Raw genomic sequence first — 18,315 nt, forward strand, 5'->3', positions numbered from 1 at the left:
TGTTGCCTCTCTTCCTCAAGAAGGCTAGCCTGGGATTTTTCACAAGGCAGCAGGATTCCAGAAGTGTGGAAGCAGAAACTGCGAAACTCCTTGAAGCTAAGGCTCAGTGTCCCTCTGAAGCATTCTGATGGTCAGAGTTTGTCATAAAGCCAACCCCGATTCAAAGGGGGATGTGCGGGGGAATAGACTCCACCTCTTAACGGGAGGAGCGGCAAAGAAATGGTAAACACTTTTAACCCTTCCTCCTCCCCAGAAATGAGCATCATCTTTATCTGGCCGGTAACCCAACTGTGTCATTTCTTTTATTAACGTTTTGTATATCTTTTCTTCCCCTCCATTCCTCCATTCCAATACCATTCCAATTCCTGTGTCAATATTACCTCATGCAGGTATCATAGCAATCATCTCCTTGACATGAGTCAGTTTCTGCCTCTCCAATCACAAGACAGTTTTCCCTCTCTGGCCATTTTTATACTATGTTTTATAGTTTTATAACTATAAAAACTATAGTTTTTATACTATTCTGTTCTTCACATATCTGTGTGATTCTTCATTTCGTATCATGTATAGTGTTCTCACATTCAGACATTTCCTATTTGGCCAATATTTTTATCTCTATTTCTCTGTCTCTTTCTCTCCCTCTCTCTATTCTTCTCTCAGTCCTCTCCTTGTAACTCCCTGATCTTCTCCAAAATATTTTTTGCTCTCCTTTCACAAAGATAGTAGTAAGCAAATATTTATTGATTATTTACTATGTGCAAGACACTTTCTTAGGCACTGTGACCAAAGTTGATTAAGGTCCCTCTCTGAGGAGAGAGAAACAATATATAAACACATAAAATGAAAAGATAGCCTATACGTGCATGAGTGTTAAGATAAAAAGACAAAGGGAATACAGTAGTGGTTGGTGGGGACAGTAATTTCATAGTCATCAGGGCCTTCTCCTCCGAGGAAGTAACACTTGAGCACTTGACCTAGATCTCCAGGAGTCACATGGGTGAAGATGAAGAAAGAAGTGTTCTCGGCAGAGGAGACAGCAAGTAAAATGACCTCTTCCAAATCCTTGCTCCCTTTAGGATAGAGCATCCCTAAAGTTTGTTATCTGGCCCAACGGTTCTAAACTCTGGCTATATGATAGGATCATCTGGAATCTCTTAAATATACTGTTGCCTGGGCCTCACCACAGACCCATCAAATCAGATTCTCTGGAGGTGGGTAGGGGAAACACCTAGATACCTGTATTTTGTAAATCGCCATGATTTGTATGCAGCCAAGATGGAGAACCACTGACCTACAGTAGTGCTTTTCAAACATTAACATGCATAGGTCACATGGGAATCTTTCTAAAACACAGATTCTGTTTCACTAGATCTAGGATAGAGCCCAAGATTATGTATTTCTAACAAGCTTCCAGGTCATGCCATTGCTGTTGATCTAGTAGTTATTCAAAGTGTGGTGCTCAGACCAGAGTATTAGTGTTCACCTGGGAGTTTGTTGGAAAAGCACGTGATCAGTCAGAGAATCAGAAACCAGGTGATTCGATCACCTCTTGAATCAGAACTGCTAGGGGTATGGCCCAGCCTCCTGTGATTTAAGAAAGCCCTCAGATGATTCTGAAACCCACTCAAGTGTGAGAATCAGACAGGGTCTTGGTGTTTAGACATAGTCAATTTGGTACCTAATTGTGTTCCAGGTTGTGTTTTCTACAATTACTTCATGTCAAGAGGTCTGTTGAAGCTTCTCAAGCACTTGCATTGAACTGAGGGTTTGAAGCCACAGCATTCTTTTCCTTTTACTTAGTTTCCATGCAGAGCAAATTCTCTTTCGTTCTGGCTAGAAGAGGAAGAGATCCAGCTCTAGTTTCAGATTCCACCTCCAGCTCCCAAAGCCTCTTTGTTCGCTCAGCTTGCAAGGCATCAGGAGCTTACAGCGCCCCTGCAGGTGACACTCAACACTTACGGGTGTCACCTGCAAGGAGCTGATTTATTAAAAGCCCTGCTGGGGCAGTTTAATCCCTGTGAAGGGATATTGTAACTCACCTCTAACTGCTGTCCCATCACAGAATCACTCTCTGTACTACTTCTCTGTGTTTACAAGCTTCAGTTAATGGTTTTCTCTCCATTAGGCAGCTCAGGGGAGTCCTGTTTAGAGAACTAATTGAATTCTTGCCAGTTTGGGGCATGATCCAAAGCTGCTCCAGGTCTCAGTATTTTTCATGTTATATATTTTCCTCTCTTCTAACACGTGTATAGTTTTTATACCTCTATCTGCAGAACGTAAGCTAGAACTGTATGCACGAACGCATATCATAAATGTGGTAGCACGTGCTTCTTGGCATGGAGAGCTACATCTCATTACTCTGATGCAAAGAGTGAAAAAAAAAAAATTTGAACTAAAAATCCAAACTGAATAGGTATATTTTATAAAGCCTCCAAAAGAATCAATGTCTTTTAATTTTAGAAATTTTACTATTTATGAGATTCAAGTGATAATGGTGAAGAAACCATTGTTTCTCTCCACCACCCTACTACCGTCCAACACCCTTCCACCACCACTAAATTTGAATAGTCCCCCTTTCTAATCATTGAAAAAATGTAGGTAGAACACTAGCACTCTTGGCTACTTCAAGAATAAAGTTTTCCTGCCTTTTGGCAATTATTTATCCACAAAACAGGATTAGGTTAGTCATCAAAGTAGGAATTTGTGGGACTGCATCTAATCATGAGTGATAATGTGCTGAATAGTTAAAGAGGTAGAGTTGGCAAATGCATAAGTAAGTGAACGAGTAAGTAATAAATAAATACATTTCATCATGACAAAAAAATTGTAAAAAGAAGAGTTCTTTTGACTTTTAAAAATACTCTTCTCAATAGATGTCAAGCTAAAGAGTCATACAGTTTTTGAATATGTAATACCTGAAGCACGTAGAGACCTAATTGCTATAGACACTCCACATTGCAATCTAATGGGGCAATGTATACATTTTTAGATTCCAAAGCATATTTTATTGCCAATTACAGATTTCCTCTAGATTGTTCATGTGCGACTCTCTGGGGCATTTATAATGTTATAGTCCATGTTTTACCTCTCCTTTAGTACTTAGGCAGTACACTCATTTACCCTCAAAATCCATTTGTTCGTCCTCTTTGGTTTCTCAGTTTATATCATCATCCCTATTTCAGGTTCTGGGCAACAGGAATGTCTGCTCTTTTGTTGTTCTTTTCATCTTTTATCAACCGTCATCCATTCGAAAGCATTAATTATCTGAGATGAGAAACATCATCTTTCACAGGATAATACTTAGGCCATAAAACATTTCATAGCTGAACTCTTTGCACATCTGCCTGGGATGCTTAGCAGAAGTCAATATTCTTTGCTGTTTCCCTTTCACAGTTTGTGGAGATGAATGCACCGGCCTTCTTCTCGGTGACTTGGCTCGCCTGGAACAGATGGCCACAAGCATCAACCTCACTGGCCCACTGCCTGCTCCTTATAAAATTCTGTATGGTCTTGAAAATATGACTCAGGAACTCAAGGTAGGTTGGAGCAGTAACAGCAAGAGCCAGGGTAAAAATGACAGAAGCTTCCAAAGGGGTAATTGCCATAATTGGTAAATGCTCTTCCCTTTGTCCCAAATCAAGGCAGGCAGCCATTAGGGAAATTCAAAGACTTTCTAAACCAGTGTTTTTCAAACTTGAGAACTATAATTTACTGATTGCTCTTATGGAAAAAGAGGCTCATGTACCCCCAGTGTTTGGCCTGAATCAATTTTATTATGTTCCTTAAATATGTGCAAACATAAAATCAGATATGAACTCCTTATACTTAATAGCTCTATAAAATCAAAACAAATTAATCTTTACAAAAGCCTAAAGAACCAATGAAATTCAAATTAAAAACATTAATATAAAATAACAGATGATTTTTGCTGAAAGCAAATTGCTACTTGCAACAAGAATATCACACTGACTACTTCCACATAGGTTCTTTCATCAGCATGTGACATGTGGTAACTCGGTTCTCCTACCTTTCCACAATTTGAACTAGAGAACCCTTTGTGAGGGGTCCTGAGATGACATTTAGCATCACTTGACAAGTGATTTATGTGCTCAATCTGCCATATGATCAAGCAGGCATGCAAATGTAGGTGCTAAGATCAAGTGCGTCTCTCAGGTGCCCAGCCTGGGTTCCAGAAATGCTTACATTAACATTTAAGTTTACTGTCAAAATGAAAGCACAAGGTGAAAATTTTGTACTAGAGAATGAGGAGACTTTTGAAAGTACTTCAACAAGAAGTAATTTTGTTGTAAGAGAAACACTATTCTAAGACATCCTTAAAGCTTTCAGTAGTTAATGGGATAAAGAGGAAATGTTAAGGAAATTGAAGTTGTTTCACCTGAATAAAAAAAAAGGTGAAAAGTGACTCCTTATACGCTATCAGTCAATTACTGGATATTTATTAAGAAACTCTGGAAAGCCCCAATAGTGCACTTGGTTCCCCAGGGGTTTCATGACCCCTATAATGCAGTCACTACCCTTAGGAAGCGTAGAGTCTATGTGGTTTAAAAATAGTTAAACAATTAGCAAAAATACATAATTACTACGTGCTTTATAGACATTTGACATACAATAGAGTTCAAAGACTGGAGAAATAGATAAGATCCAGAGTAACCAGGGAATACATCATTAATGAAAGTGTAATTTGTGTTAGAACTTGAAGGATAGAAACAATTTCAATAGGCAGAGAATTATTGGTGAAGACTGGAGGAAGAAACCTAAGATTTATTCACTAGGCACTGGCGGACATTCTTCTAGGGAATATATTCTTTAATTTAGACCACAGCCTTCAAAGTAAGTATTGTTATCCTTATTTACCAGAAGAAGAAACCAATCATAATGATAGCAAGAATAGCATTTATTGATGAGTATCTCTGTGCTAGACGATTGACTAAAGTCTTCTGTGAATTATCATGCATAGATTTTACAGAAACTCCAAGAAGTAGGAAAGGAGTACTGTATTAGCTATGTTTGTCTCAGATAGCCGGGTAGGGACACTGAGGCACAGAGACAAGGTCACATGGCTACTAGGTACAGAGCTTGGACGTGGAAGGAGGTAGTTTAACTTTAGGGCCTGTAAGAATGAAACTACCTTCACACAGCTCAGAGAGAGAAGGGCTCAGTCCACCAGCAGCAAGGTCTCCTTGACCCCCAGCCCATCCTTACATACTCTTGCCACTGAATCTAGGAGAGCCACGTGCGCAGAGGCAGAGGTGTGGATGAGCGAGGCCTGTCCAGCAGACATTAGAAGTCAGGCCTGCTAGTGAAAGATAAGGCTGGAGACCTCAGTGGGGCTGGGTGATATGAAGGACAATCATGAAAGCCAGGCAGAGGAATCCGAGTTCACTTTGTAGGCCCAGCATTCAGGAGTGCAAAGAGTTCTAATAAAGAAAATGCTGACCAGTTATCATGTATGGAAGGAATACAAAGAAAGAAAATTAAACTAGAGAAGCAAATACTTCAGTAGGACGTAAAATAATTTTAAAGTAATAACTTAAGCAGTGGATGAAGTACTGAAGGGCCCTCTGAAAGAGGTTCCAATCTGTGGACATCAACCAAGCCTGGGGTTCAGTCACCTATTTCCTTATGGCTGGGTATTGGTCAGAATGACCTTGATTTTCCTTAAATTCCAGTCTTTCTTGATTCTGTTTGTGTTCTTCTTCCATAACTTGTTTAATATCTGGATATTTGGAACCCCACTTTGATATTCTAAATCCTTAAGCAAGTCATGTGCCCTCTTTGTTCAGTTCCTTTAACTGTGTCAGTGCTCCCTGGGTTCCAGCCAGAGATGACCAGAAACACACATGTGATAGAACGAAGTTGGGTTTACTAACTTGTTGCAACAAGGGGCACTACACAGTGTGGGGAATTGGGGCTGTCTCAATAACAGGGCATTAGGAATCACTTAGAGTATTGGGGGTTTGTGCTAGGGAATTTGGGGGCAGATTCAAGGAAGCAGGAGTTTGTGTTGGACTGGGTACTATTAGGCAGTGGGAATAATTCCATAATTAAGTATTCTAATGAATCTTATCTAGAAGGAGGGAAGAAAAGGGAGGCTAAAGCTACAGTTAATAAGGAGGCAGTGGTCACTCATATTAGCCAGAAAATGGGATTTGAGGTACTTTTGTGGTCTGCACAGAGACCATGATTTCGTCTGCATTTAGATAAGATTATGGAGTGGTCTCATCTTTTGTTTCATTCATAACTCTCACAGAGTGATGCTGTCTACTGTTAGTGTTTGGTGAGATTGATTATGTTTAATAGGAGAGGAAAATGGCCCATCTGTGAGTGCCAGGGCAGCTCCTACAACATTGATGCCATGCAGTTCGTTAGTGTCTGGCCAGGTCCTTCTGTCAGGGCTCCTGTCCTCAAAGAAAGAGGTAATAAACCTGTAAACTGTATCTCTGTTGATTAGAATGGGAGCCTTAAAGACTCAGACAAGGTTCATCTTGACTCTACCCCTTACTGGCTGTGCAATCTTGTATAAATTTTTAAGTCTCTTTAAGCCACAGTTTTCTATATACAAAATGAAATAGCATTTATCTCATAGAACTGTTGTAAGAGCTCAATGAAAAACAAAACAAAACAAAAAGACCTGGAACATAGTAATGTCTCAATAAATTGCAGCAGTTTGTAGTATTTGCCAGATTATTCTGCACGGTGCTTTGTAAGTGCCCAGCTGAAATAGTTTCTTTCTCTCTTCTCTGAAGGTGAGAAGGCTAAGTTCTTTGTATATAAAGAAAAAATGTGTTCTGTTAAATGTTCAACCCATGATCGCTGCAAGACCATTTACTCTAAAACATATGGAATGAAATCTTTTTCAGCATTTGCTCTCACCTCAGCGGGCCCCAGAGAGGCTCATTCAGTTGGCAGAAGGCAATCTGAACACACTGGTGACAGAAATGAATGAACTTCTGACCAGGGTAAGTTGGCAAAATCATGCTTCTTCTTAAAGCAGATAGATTATGTATAATTAAGGAAAATTACTTCAAATTTCTGAAATGCAAATCTTGTTCTTCCTAAATCCCAATTTGGTGCATGAAATAGATGTATTTTTGACTTGCTACTTCTGCCACAGATAAAATCTGAGAACCCAGTAGCACAAGAAAAGATTGGGATACATACTTGGGAAGTGTCAAGGACAATGGCTAAAAATATCAGAATGACAGTATATTTTGAGTACTCTATCCAGTAGCTTCCATGGTAAAGTTTTTATTGATTCTGGATTCCCAAAGCCCTGGCTCTGATATGTAAGGAAAAAGAAAAACAAATGAAAATACTTGTAGTCTCTTTGATCTCATCATAAGATTTTTGTGTTTGTATAGAAATACAGCCTAAATCATTATCCCCCCACAAAAGAGGAAATGTCCTTTATCATGAAAATCCAAAGCATTCAAGACACTTTTTAGAGTCATAATGTAAAGTCCATGTTGCGTTTATCAGACTTTTTAAGATATTGGGAGTTTTTAATTTTCAAAACTGCAAGAGGGTTAAGGTTCTTTTCCCTGATACAGAATGAAGAAAACAGCATAAAGTCTGCCATCTTGTGGCCAGAAAAATGCATGAACTGAAAAACTGGCCTGGAATTTAGGGATCCAGTTTGATTATCAAAGAACTTTAAATGACAAAAAATATTGGAGCTAGAAGGTTCTTACAGATTATCTAGTCCATTTTTTAAAGAAGAAATCCCTCAGGCCATGATAGTGAGATGAATTAGCAATGGCCGCGTACTTCACCAAATTCAAGGAGCTAAGTAGGACCCAGATTCCAGATTCCCACTGACCCAGTACTATTTCCACCTAAGCTGCTGCTGGCTTAGGAGAATTTCCACAGGGAAATCAAATGGGATTCTGAGCACGTGATGCTAAACAATGGCCCTAATGTTACAAATAGCGTACTAAACACATTTTCAGAATCTCCTACCAGCAATGTGGAATGTACAAATACAGAACAGAGTTTCTTGCCAAATGTAGTTAGATATTAATCTGATTAATGAGTTCAAATTATCTCATATCAATTCAATAATTAACAATTTTGTATTGGTTATGTGAATACTAAATAAGAATTTTTAAACAGATCATGCCAAAGTAATCTCAATTCAACAGCACATATGAATGTTCACCACATACAAAGCCCAAGTGCTAAGTGTTGGCAGATGAAAGATAAAAATGAGGCTCAGTCTGTCTTCAAGGAGGTTGCAATCTCGAGTGTGTGTGTGTGTGTGTGTGTGTGTGTGTGTGTGTGTGTATATAAGTATTTAGGTATGTGGAGGGTAATATGGGACAAATGCAAGTAAATATGTAACACAGCATGAAATAAAATAAAGGAATGTACTTGAGAAATACACACAAATGGATTAATTTAATATTAATTTAATGTTAAGGGTAACTAGGGAAAATTCCATGGAACAGAGGCCTTTCATTCATTCATTCATTTAATTAATCCTTACTAAGGGTCAAATATATTCTAGACACTATAACAGAATGACAGACACTGGGAAAGAGGTATAAGCAAAACTGACACTGTTGTTGCTCTCACTGAGCTGATTACAGCCAAATGATCTGAGCTTTTAATATTATTATTATTATTACCTTATAACTTCTTAACCGGCATCCTTTCATCTTTCCAGCAGACTCTCACATACTGAATTTTTTTAAATGGACTTTGTATTTTTGAGAAGTTTAAAGCCAAATTGATTGGAAAATACTGAAATTTCCCATATGCCCCCTGCCCCAAGACAAGCACAGCCTCCCGCATTATCAACATCCTCCACCAGAGTGATACGTTTGTTCCAATAGATGAATCTACACTGACGAATCATCATCACTCAAAGCCTATAGTTTACTTTTGGGTTCACTCTTGGTATTGTATATTCTATAGATTTTGACAAATGTTTAATGACATGTCTCCACCTTTATAGTATCATTTCGAGTGGTTTCACTGCCCTAAAAGTCCTCCATGGTCTGCCTATTCACCTCTCCCTTTCCTTAACCCCTGGCAACCACTGATCTTTTTACTGTCTCTGTATATCATATAGCTGGAGTCATACAGTATGTAACCTTTTCAGATTGGCTTTTTTCACTTAGTAGTATACATTTATGTTTCCTCAATGTCTTTTGATGGCTTGATAGCTCATTTCTTTTTAGTGCTGAGTAGTATTCCATTTTCTGGATGTACCAAGTTTATTTATCCATTCACCTACTGAAGGACACCTTCGTTGCTTTTAAGCTTTGGCAATATGAATAAAGCTGCTATAAACATCCAAGTATATAAGTTTTCAATTCATTTGTGTGAAAACCAAAGAGTGCAATTGCTGGATCATATGGGAAGAGTGTGTTTAGTTTTGTAAGAAATCTCCAAACTGTCTTCCAAAGTGGCTGTACCATTTTGCATTCCCAGCAGCAATGAGTAAGAGTTCCTATTGCTCCGAATCCTCACCAGCATTTGGTGTTGTCAGTGTTCTGAATTTTGGCCATTCTAGTAGGTATGTAGTAATATCTCATTCTAGTTTTAATTTACAATTCCCTAGTGACATACTATGTTGAGATTTTTTTTTTTTTTTTTTTTTTTTTTTTGCGGTACACGGGCCTCTCACTGTTGTGGCCTCTCCCGTTGTGGAGCACAGGCTCCGGACGCGCAGGCTCAGCAGCCATGGCTCACGGGCCCAGCCTCTCCGCGGCATGTGGGATCTTCCCAGACCAGGGCACAAACCCGTGTCCCCTGCATCGGCAGGCAGACTCTCAACCACTGCGCCACCAGGGAAGCCCTCCAATACTATTTTTTAATAAACTTTTTTATTTTTAAATAGCTTTAGATTTACAGAAAAGTTGTTGCAAAGATAGTACAGAGATTTCCCATATACTCCGTACCCACTTTCCCTACTAATATCTTGGTATGATCTATCTATCACAACAAATGCACTAATATTGATTATTATTATTAACTAAAGACTCTGCTTTTTCTTCAGTTTTACTTAATGTCCTTGTATTGTTTCAGGATCCTATCCAGGATATTACATTAAGTCATCGTGTCTTCTTAGGCTATGGCTTCTAGAATGTGCCAGTTTCTTAGACTTTCCTTGTTCTTGATGATTTTGATAGTTTTGACAAGTTCATGTATTTTGTAGGATGTCCCTCAGTTGGGGTTTGCCTCATGTTTTTCTCATGATCAGAATAGACATATAGGTTTTTGTAGGGAAGACCGCAGAGATAAGGTATCATTTTATCACGTCATATTAAGAACCCGTGCAATCAATATGTCTTATTACTGTTGATGTTGATCTTGATCACCTGACTGAGGTAGCATTTGCCAGATTTCTCCACTGGAACATTACTCTTTTTCCGCCTTTCCACACTTCAATACCATTTTTATCTGACCATTCTTCAGATTTTGTAACATAGAAAGCCTAGAAATAAGACTTCTAAAAGTAAGTATCTCCTTGATAAAGTGAGGATGGGGAGGAAATAGAAATCCTTGCTTATTTATTAACCTTGTCCCCACCAGAAACAGGATTGTCATGGAGACCTTCAATATTCAAAATGATCAATTCTTTCTTTGCCTGTGGTCAATCAGCGTGATAATCAAAAGGTGTATTGATACACATGTAATCATAACTAGAGGACTAGATGACATAAATATCCACTAATATTGGCTGAGACCCCCAGTACCTTTATCTCACAGCCATGAATGATTCAGCAGTTGGGCCCAGAGTATAAGTGCAGGGGCCATGACTTCCTATTATCCATGGCTACGTTAGAGGAGATAGTGCCTAAACTAGGAGTGCACATTAGAGTTACGTGGTGCCCAGTCTCACCCACAAAGGTTGTGATGTATTTGGTCTGAGGCACAGTATGAGCATTGGGAGTTTCAAGAGCTTCCAGATGATTCCGATGTCGGCTAAGATTGAAAACTATGGTGAGCCTAGAGGTACCCGGTTCTTCCAGTTCCCTTTCCTCTGGAAAGTGCTTTCACTGCTACAGCCAATCTTTTTGAGAATCCTTTTCTCTACTTTGTTAGCTGGCGAGTCATTTTATGACTAGCACATTCTTTATTTATTTATTTATTTATTTTTTTGCGGTACGCGGGCCTCTCACTGTTTTGGCCTCTTCCGTTGCGGAGCAGAGGCTCCGGACGCACAGGCTCAGTGGCCATGGCTTACGGGCCCAGCTGCTCCGCGGCATGTGGGATCTTCCACGACTGGGGCACGAACCCGTGTCCCCTGCATCGGCAGGCGGACTCTCAACCACTGTGCCACCAGGGAAGCCCGACTAGTACATTCTTTATGTTTGTTAAAACATCTGGCGAGTCTGATCCTGCATAGCTGGTGTGAGCTGCCTTCTGTCCTGCAAGTGCTTGTATATTTTGTGCTTATCTTTTTCATGAAGCAATTTAGTTCTCTGATAGCCCTTGGTAAAGAGAATAATATTCCTCCCCCAGATTAACATTTTAAACATTTATTTTATATAATTTAATGTCAAATATTACATATGCAAAATGTTGCATAATTATGTATCCTTTTCAATGTATTTTAATTTATTGTCATTCCATTTCCCCCTTGGAATATGTTTTTTGAATACGACAATCATATGTTACATGTTCATACTGTCAGACAGTATGATTAGTGTGGAATATTGAGATGTTTTTGATGACAACTCCATATACCTCTGTAGCTACTGTCCTTACCTCCCTCTTCCATTTCACAGCCAAATTTTTTCAAAGACTTGGTCTGCTTTCACTTCTCACTCCACTGTAGTCTAGATTTCCACTCCCAGCCTGCTACTAAAACTATTTCAACTAGGTAATCAATGACAAGCTGGTCACTAAATCCAGTGGAAACTTGATTTTACTTGAACTTCCTACAGCAATTGGCACTTTTGACCCTATCTTCCTTCTTAACATACTCTCCTCTCTGCTTTTATCTTAATTCTCAGACCTTTCATTTTCAAGCTCTTCCTCTGCCCATCCCTCAAAAGTCGATTTTCTTGGGGTCCAGTCCTCAGTCCACACCTCTTCTCACTTTGTAAACCCTCTCTTTTGGCTTTGATCGCCACATATATGTTTATGATTAATAAGTCCGTATTCTCAAGACAGACTTCATTCTCCTGTTTCAGTCCTATGTACCTAACTATCAACTGGACATCTCAAATTAAACTCACCGTCTTCCTCTTAAAACCCATACTTTCTTCTGTTTAGAACACCTCAATGATTTATCCTCCAATATTTACCAGTCTCCCAAAATAGAACTGAATGGTTGCTCTTCATTCTACCCCAACCCAATTCAGAGGTCTTCTATTACCTCTCTTCCTAAACTTTATCTAACTCCAAACAATTATTATTCCTACGGCAGAGTGAACTTTCTAAATCACAGATCTGATCACATCACTCTCCTCCTTCAAATTCTCCATTTTGTTCATTGACATGTGATGCTCTTTCCTCATGGTCTTAATTCCCCAGCCTCATCTCTTCCCCAACTCATGCTCTGGTTATCTGGACCCTGATGCATTGAACATGTAAGCCAGAAACCTAGAAATCTTCTTTGATGCCACTTTCTTCCTTCTCATCCTCCTTAAAAAATAAGTTTTAACCCATTACCAAATACAGTGAGTTCCACTTCTGTGTATAGATCTCATCTTTACTACCCTACTCTCATCCAGCCCTTAGTTTGGGATTAGCTTTCTAGCTTGTCCAGCTTTTATTCTTATTTTCCTTTGATTGTTCTCCAAGGTATAGCCAGAATGCACTTTTGCTACCCCAAATTTGAACATGGCACCCTAGTGCTTAAACTCGTCCCCCTGGCTTCTCATTGCTCTTCAGATAAAGGCCAAAGTCTCACTTTGGCCACATCTCACACCACTTTGACCCTGGCCATCTGTACTCCAGCCACGGTGTCCTTCAATTACTTTGTCCCGCAGAGCCTTTCCGGACATGTTGTCTTTAGCCTTGAAGTAAATCACTTCCTCCTACATCTTGTTAACTTCTGTTAATTCCAATTCACTTTCTGAAGCTCAGCTCCTCGAAGTCTACCACAAGTCTTCTGTGATATTCCAGGTGTGATGTGATTCCTCTTATAATTGTGTTATACCACTGTGCTTTTTCTTCAGTTTGTGGTTATAATTTATTTTCATGATCATTAAACAAATACCTCTCTATCCCACCAGACTATAAACTCCAAAAGAGCAGGAAGTGTGGGGTTTTTTCCCCCTTACCACAGTATCACCAGTATCATGTATATAGGAGGTGTTCAGTCAATATTTGTTTAATTAATTAATTAACTAATTGTGAATAATTTTAAAAATAGCATAAAAATAAATGAAAGGTATAGAAACCTACAATAAGCATTAATTTTGAATTTCTCTAAAATGCACTAAAATCAGGCATATAATTATATTGAGTTGAATATTTTGCTTTCTTTGATAAACATCTCTTAACTGTTTATATTTCATAAGGGGTAAATGCAATGTAATAGACTGAACTATATAAAATATCAAAATTTAGCTTTATCTACCTTGTCTCTTACTGTATATTGAAAATCAAATTTAAATGAAGATGAGGCATTTCCAAAATGATGAAACTAGTTTTTAAATGATTTAAGTGCCTACTATATATATATATATAAACACATACACACACACATATATATATTTACAATGCCTTATTTATAGTTTTAAAAGGTTTAAGTTTCCAACAATGTTTTTCATTTCTGCTGTTATATTGTAAAAGAGAGAGAATTTGTAGAGACGTGGATAGACCTAGAGACTGTCATACAGAGTGAAGTAAGTCAGAAAGAGAAAGACAAATATATATTAATGCATATATGTGGAATCTAGAAAAATGGTACAGATGAACTGTTTTGCAAGGTAGAAATAGACACACAGATGTAGAGAACAAACGTATGGACACCAAGGGAGGTGGTGGTGGTGGTGGTGGGATGAATTGGGGGATTGGGATTGACATGTATACACTAATATGTATAGAATAGATAATAAGAAGTTGCTGTATAAAAAATAAGTAAATAAAATATTTTTTTTTAAAAGAGAGAGAGATAATGTATAACAAATCACATTTGTTTATTTGGAACTTTCAAAACTGACGCCTGAAATATTTAAGGAGAAATTTCACATAGAACTGACTTATTATCATTCCCCAGGGTCAGTTGATTGTCTCTATCTTTGTGCTCTGTCTGTCCTAGTAGCTTGTCCTAGTACTTCACTGACCCTTGGATATACAGAACTGGTAGTGTTTGAAGTTGACCCTAAAGAATATCATGTAAATGATTAGATCTCAAACTTAAATTCAGCAGAAAACCTCTGCAAATGCAAAGGTGGATGACATCTAAGCAATGTTGTCTACTCAGTAGTTAGATTTGCTCCATTAGGTTCTAGTTTTAACATAAAGAAGGCGGAAAATGAAAGACACTAGTAATATCCAACCAAGAAAATTATGTGCATATTTCAAGAGGCACAGTGAGAACTGCTTGAGCTAAAGTAAGAAAGTAATAGCTACATTGTTCAGAAGTAAATGAATGTGTGCCTAATGGTAATGCGTGCTGCCTAGATATAAATACTCAAAAAAAAAAAAAACCCCACAAAGAAAATAAAAGAAAAATAAAAGGAAAAAATACCTAGTTGAGTGAACTTGAATGTAAAAAAAGATAATCAAAGGTAAGAGAGATACATGCAAAGCAGTGTGTGAGCTATCATTTACAAAGGAACACTGGAAATATGTAGAACAGAGGTAAGAGAAAGTAAAAATAAGAAAATCTAAGATAGAGAATGAAAGGAAGATTGTACAACATATTAGGATAAATGAGAAAACATTTGTCAAATACTCAAAGGACAAGATAATAGTGAGTTAGAAGGAAGCTGACTAAGGGATGGGGATGGCAAGTTAATAAAATACAAGGAGAGCCAAACTGAATCAGGCAGACAGCTCCTATCATGTACTATGTAGCCTTCATCTGTAACATTATCAATAGCCTGTCCTGGTTGAAACTGATTTTTGTAAATTTCACTTTTTACAATCTATCACCACTCCCCATAGGTGATAGTGTATTTGTAATTGCCTTCCTTTATGGAGTCTCTCCTGGGTGGTTTTGACAAGGTGACTCTTCAACTTCATTACTGTGTAATGAGACAGGATTTTTTTTTTTTTTTTAACCACGTCGCACAGCATGTGGGATCCTAGTTCCCTGACCAGGGATCAACCCTGCACCCCCTGCACTGGAATGCAGAGTCTTAACCACTGGGCCACCAGGGACATGATTTTTTTTTTAATGTATCTATATGATATTCTGATATGGATTTTTAAATATGTTTACTAAACCCTAAAGCTTATGCACTTAAAATACATAAAAGCTGGAGCCGTGTCCCTCCTCCCACCCAGAATGCTTAACTTTTTCAAGTATCTTCCCAGTCCTCCTGAATGTTAGCCAAACATAAGTTAATGTTTAATACAGACAGCATACAAGGCTGTGAGACAGAAAATTTGTGTCTTGTCCCCTATTTCCTATATGTGTGAGTTCAGATAAGTCACTTAACCTCTTTATACCTTCATCCTCACCAGTGTGAAAATAGAGATCATGCCCTCTATGTATCTCTAAAGGCAGGAAGAGTAAACGAAACACAAGAGTATTGTCAGCCCTCTGAACACGCATATCAATCTGGGGTACAGCTGAGCCTGACTGTGTAACCCGCCTCTTAGAGGGCTAATATCATAAGTCAATGCCTTTTGGTCCAGGAATCTCACATCTCCTCCTCTCCTGGAGTGCAGCCAAGAGAGGAAGCTCTTTTTGTGCAGAAGGAAGGCTATCTTCTCCCTTAGTAAGTACTGTGCTGGCCATAAAGATTTCTGCCCACCCCCGGCCCCTACCTCCACTCACCCCCACCAGCGTGGTATTTGGTGTGCAATCGCAGACTAGTTTTGAATTATCAGAAGGCCACTAACTAGAATGGAGTGTGGTTGGGACCAGAGGCACTCAGGCCTGGCTCTCCTCCTAAGCACTCAGCTGTAGCCCTTCAGCAGCAGCTTCCTATAAGGCTGTGAAAAATGTCCAGAAAAAATGCCCAGCCATCCACATTCACTGGTAAGCAAAACCAGGCATATGGCCAGTTTGAATGGTATCAGAAAGGCATATGGAAAGAGATTTTTCTTTCTCCACCAGGCTTTAGAACTTCAAAGGAATAGTTTGTTTGATTATTACTACATCAGTCAATCACCAAACATCCTTGACCCCCTACAGTTTGCCAGGCACTGTTCCTGGCACTCGGAGGAATACAAAAGAGATAAGATATAACCCTAGCCCCCAAGGATTGCGATTCAATAGATATGACGAAACACCTAAAAAAATAATTACCCACAACAGTCACGAATAGTGGTAATGATAGTGGTTTTTGAAAATCTAAGAAAGGAGTGTATGGGTCAAAATCATTGGGAATGCCTTCACAGAGAAGGTGAAGTTGGAAGCGAATCATCTTGGGGGCTGGATTTATTTTGGATAATTGGAGAGGAGTTAGGGAGCAGTAGTGTGAACAAAGCTTTTTCTGGAAAGGTAGGCAATAAGTAGGCAATAAGAATGGCAATAATGTTGACAAGATTAGTTAGGAAATTGTTTAGTCATATATTTAACAACATTCATTCAATATTTGCTGTAAGTGAGATATCATACTAGAAGCTGGATATAAAGTGATGAGCAAACAGACCAAGTTTTTGTCCTCTTAGAGCTTACTTTTTAGTCAGGTAGCCATTACATAGGTATGCCAACACGTAAATAGTAATTCTAAAATGCATGGAGCTATGAAGGAAATATTCTTCTGCAGGAAGCTGAGAAACCTAGATAGGTGCCCTGGGGATGGCCACACCAAGAAGAGATACTTATTAAACTGAAAGCTGATGGATGACAAGGATCCAGCCACTAAAGTGTTGAGCAGAAGCTCATTCCAGGCAAAGACAACAGAATATGAGAAGACCCTAAGAAGGGAAGAGATTGGCATATTACATATAAAAGGAAGCCAGGGAAGCTGATTGCATAGGGTCTTAATTATAACATTTTTGACTTATTTCTTACCATGGGTCATGTAGAATTCTTCACATCTTAATATTGGAGTACTCATGTTATTGGTACTGAGTGTGTTAACAATGACTCTCACACATTTTTCTATAAATTAACTTGATAAATAGAAGTCAAGGCAATGAATATTATCTTGATCATCCAGAATTTTAAAAGGAGAGTGTATCAGTATACATTTATTTTCAAGAAATTAGATGCTTTGAGCATACAAGAGTTGGAAAGCTCGATGGTATGAGATTTATGGGAATTATTACCTTTTAGTAATGTAAATAAGATACTGATGAAGCAAAAAATAAATTTTAGTTCAAATTATAATGTATATTTTCTGTATAGTAAGTGATACTAGTGCTGGTGGTATATTAATTCTTAAGATATTGCAAGATGATAATAATGTAGATCAAATCCCTTATAGTATTCTGTGATATGTGAAATTAGTAGAGATATTATAGAACACAGTAAAATCCAGTCTAGACAAACATCTAAAGCAGATTAGATGACCAACATCTTAAGCAGCTGACCTTAGTAATTCAAAAGCAACATTTAAAAAATTATGTGAGCATACATTTGTGTGGTGTGTATGTGTAGAGTTTCTTGACCCAACTGGACCTCGAATTTAAAAGTGAAAATCATTCCAATATTAATGTTGTGGAAGAGTTAATCCAGAGCATTCTAATATATTGATTAACACATGCCAAATCATTTTGTATATATACTGAAACTATAAAGAGGAATTTTTTAAACTTCCATTGGATTCTTTTCCTTTCATTCTTTTATTTGTGGTGGTAATATTTGAAGGTTGAGAAATTAGATGATAATGGTTGGACTTTATATTCTACCTTTTATTTAAAACCTTGAAAACTTTCTTGGAGTAAACCTCTTATTGCCCCCTGGGAAATCATAAAATGCACTATAATTCCTGCAGCACCTCCTACCATGTTCTGTGCTGGCCAGACAGTTAGTTCTATCTTAAGTTCTATTTAAAATCCGTTTACGTATAAAACAACTTAGATTCTCTGGGCATGTCTAAAATGCAAGCACTCTGGTACAAGATTGTGGAGTATTAATACTCTGCCAGCTTGAACCTTTATTTAAATTGTATTGAGGCAGTTTGTGATTCTTTGATTCATTTTCTGTAGTTAGATTATCCCTATTTTTTAGAAAAGGAAGTCATATTTATTAGCATATGCATATAC

The 18,315-nt window shown here is 38.2% G+C and overlaps 1 protein-coding gene across 1 annotated transcript in view; it reads left to right on the forward strand.

The window, feature by feature from the left end:
• The window catches only part of LAMA2 (laminin subunit alpha 2), a 606,716-nt gene that overhangs the window by 465,840 nt on the left and 122,561 nt on the right, over positions 1–18,315 (forward strand). The window contains exons 33-34 of the mRNA XM_082668794.1: positions 3,394–3,536; positions 6,882–6,980. Coding sequence (XP_082524920.1) covers positions 3,394–3,536; positions 6,882–6,980 — 242 coding nt within the window. The remainder of the gene's footprint in view (positions 1–3,393; positions 3,537–6,881; positions 6,981–18,315) is intronic.

This window comes from Grampus griseus (genome assembly GCF_964374135.1).
Source record: "Grampus griseus genome assembly, chromosome: 13".
In the NCBI taxonomy this organism is placed as follows: domain Eukaryota; kingdom Metazoa; phylum Chordata; class Mammalia; order Artiodactyla; family Delphinidae; genus Grampus; species Grampus griseus.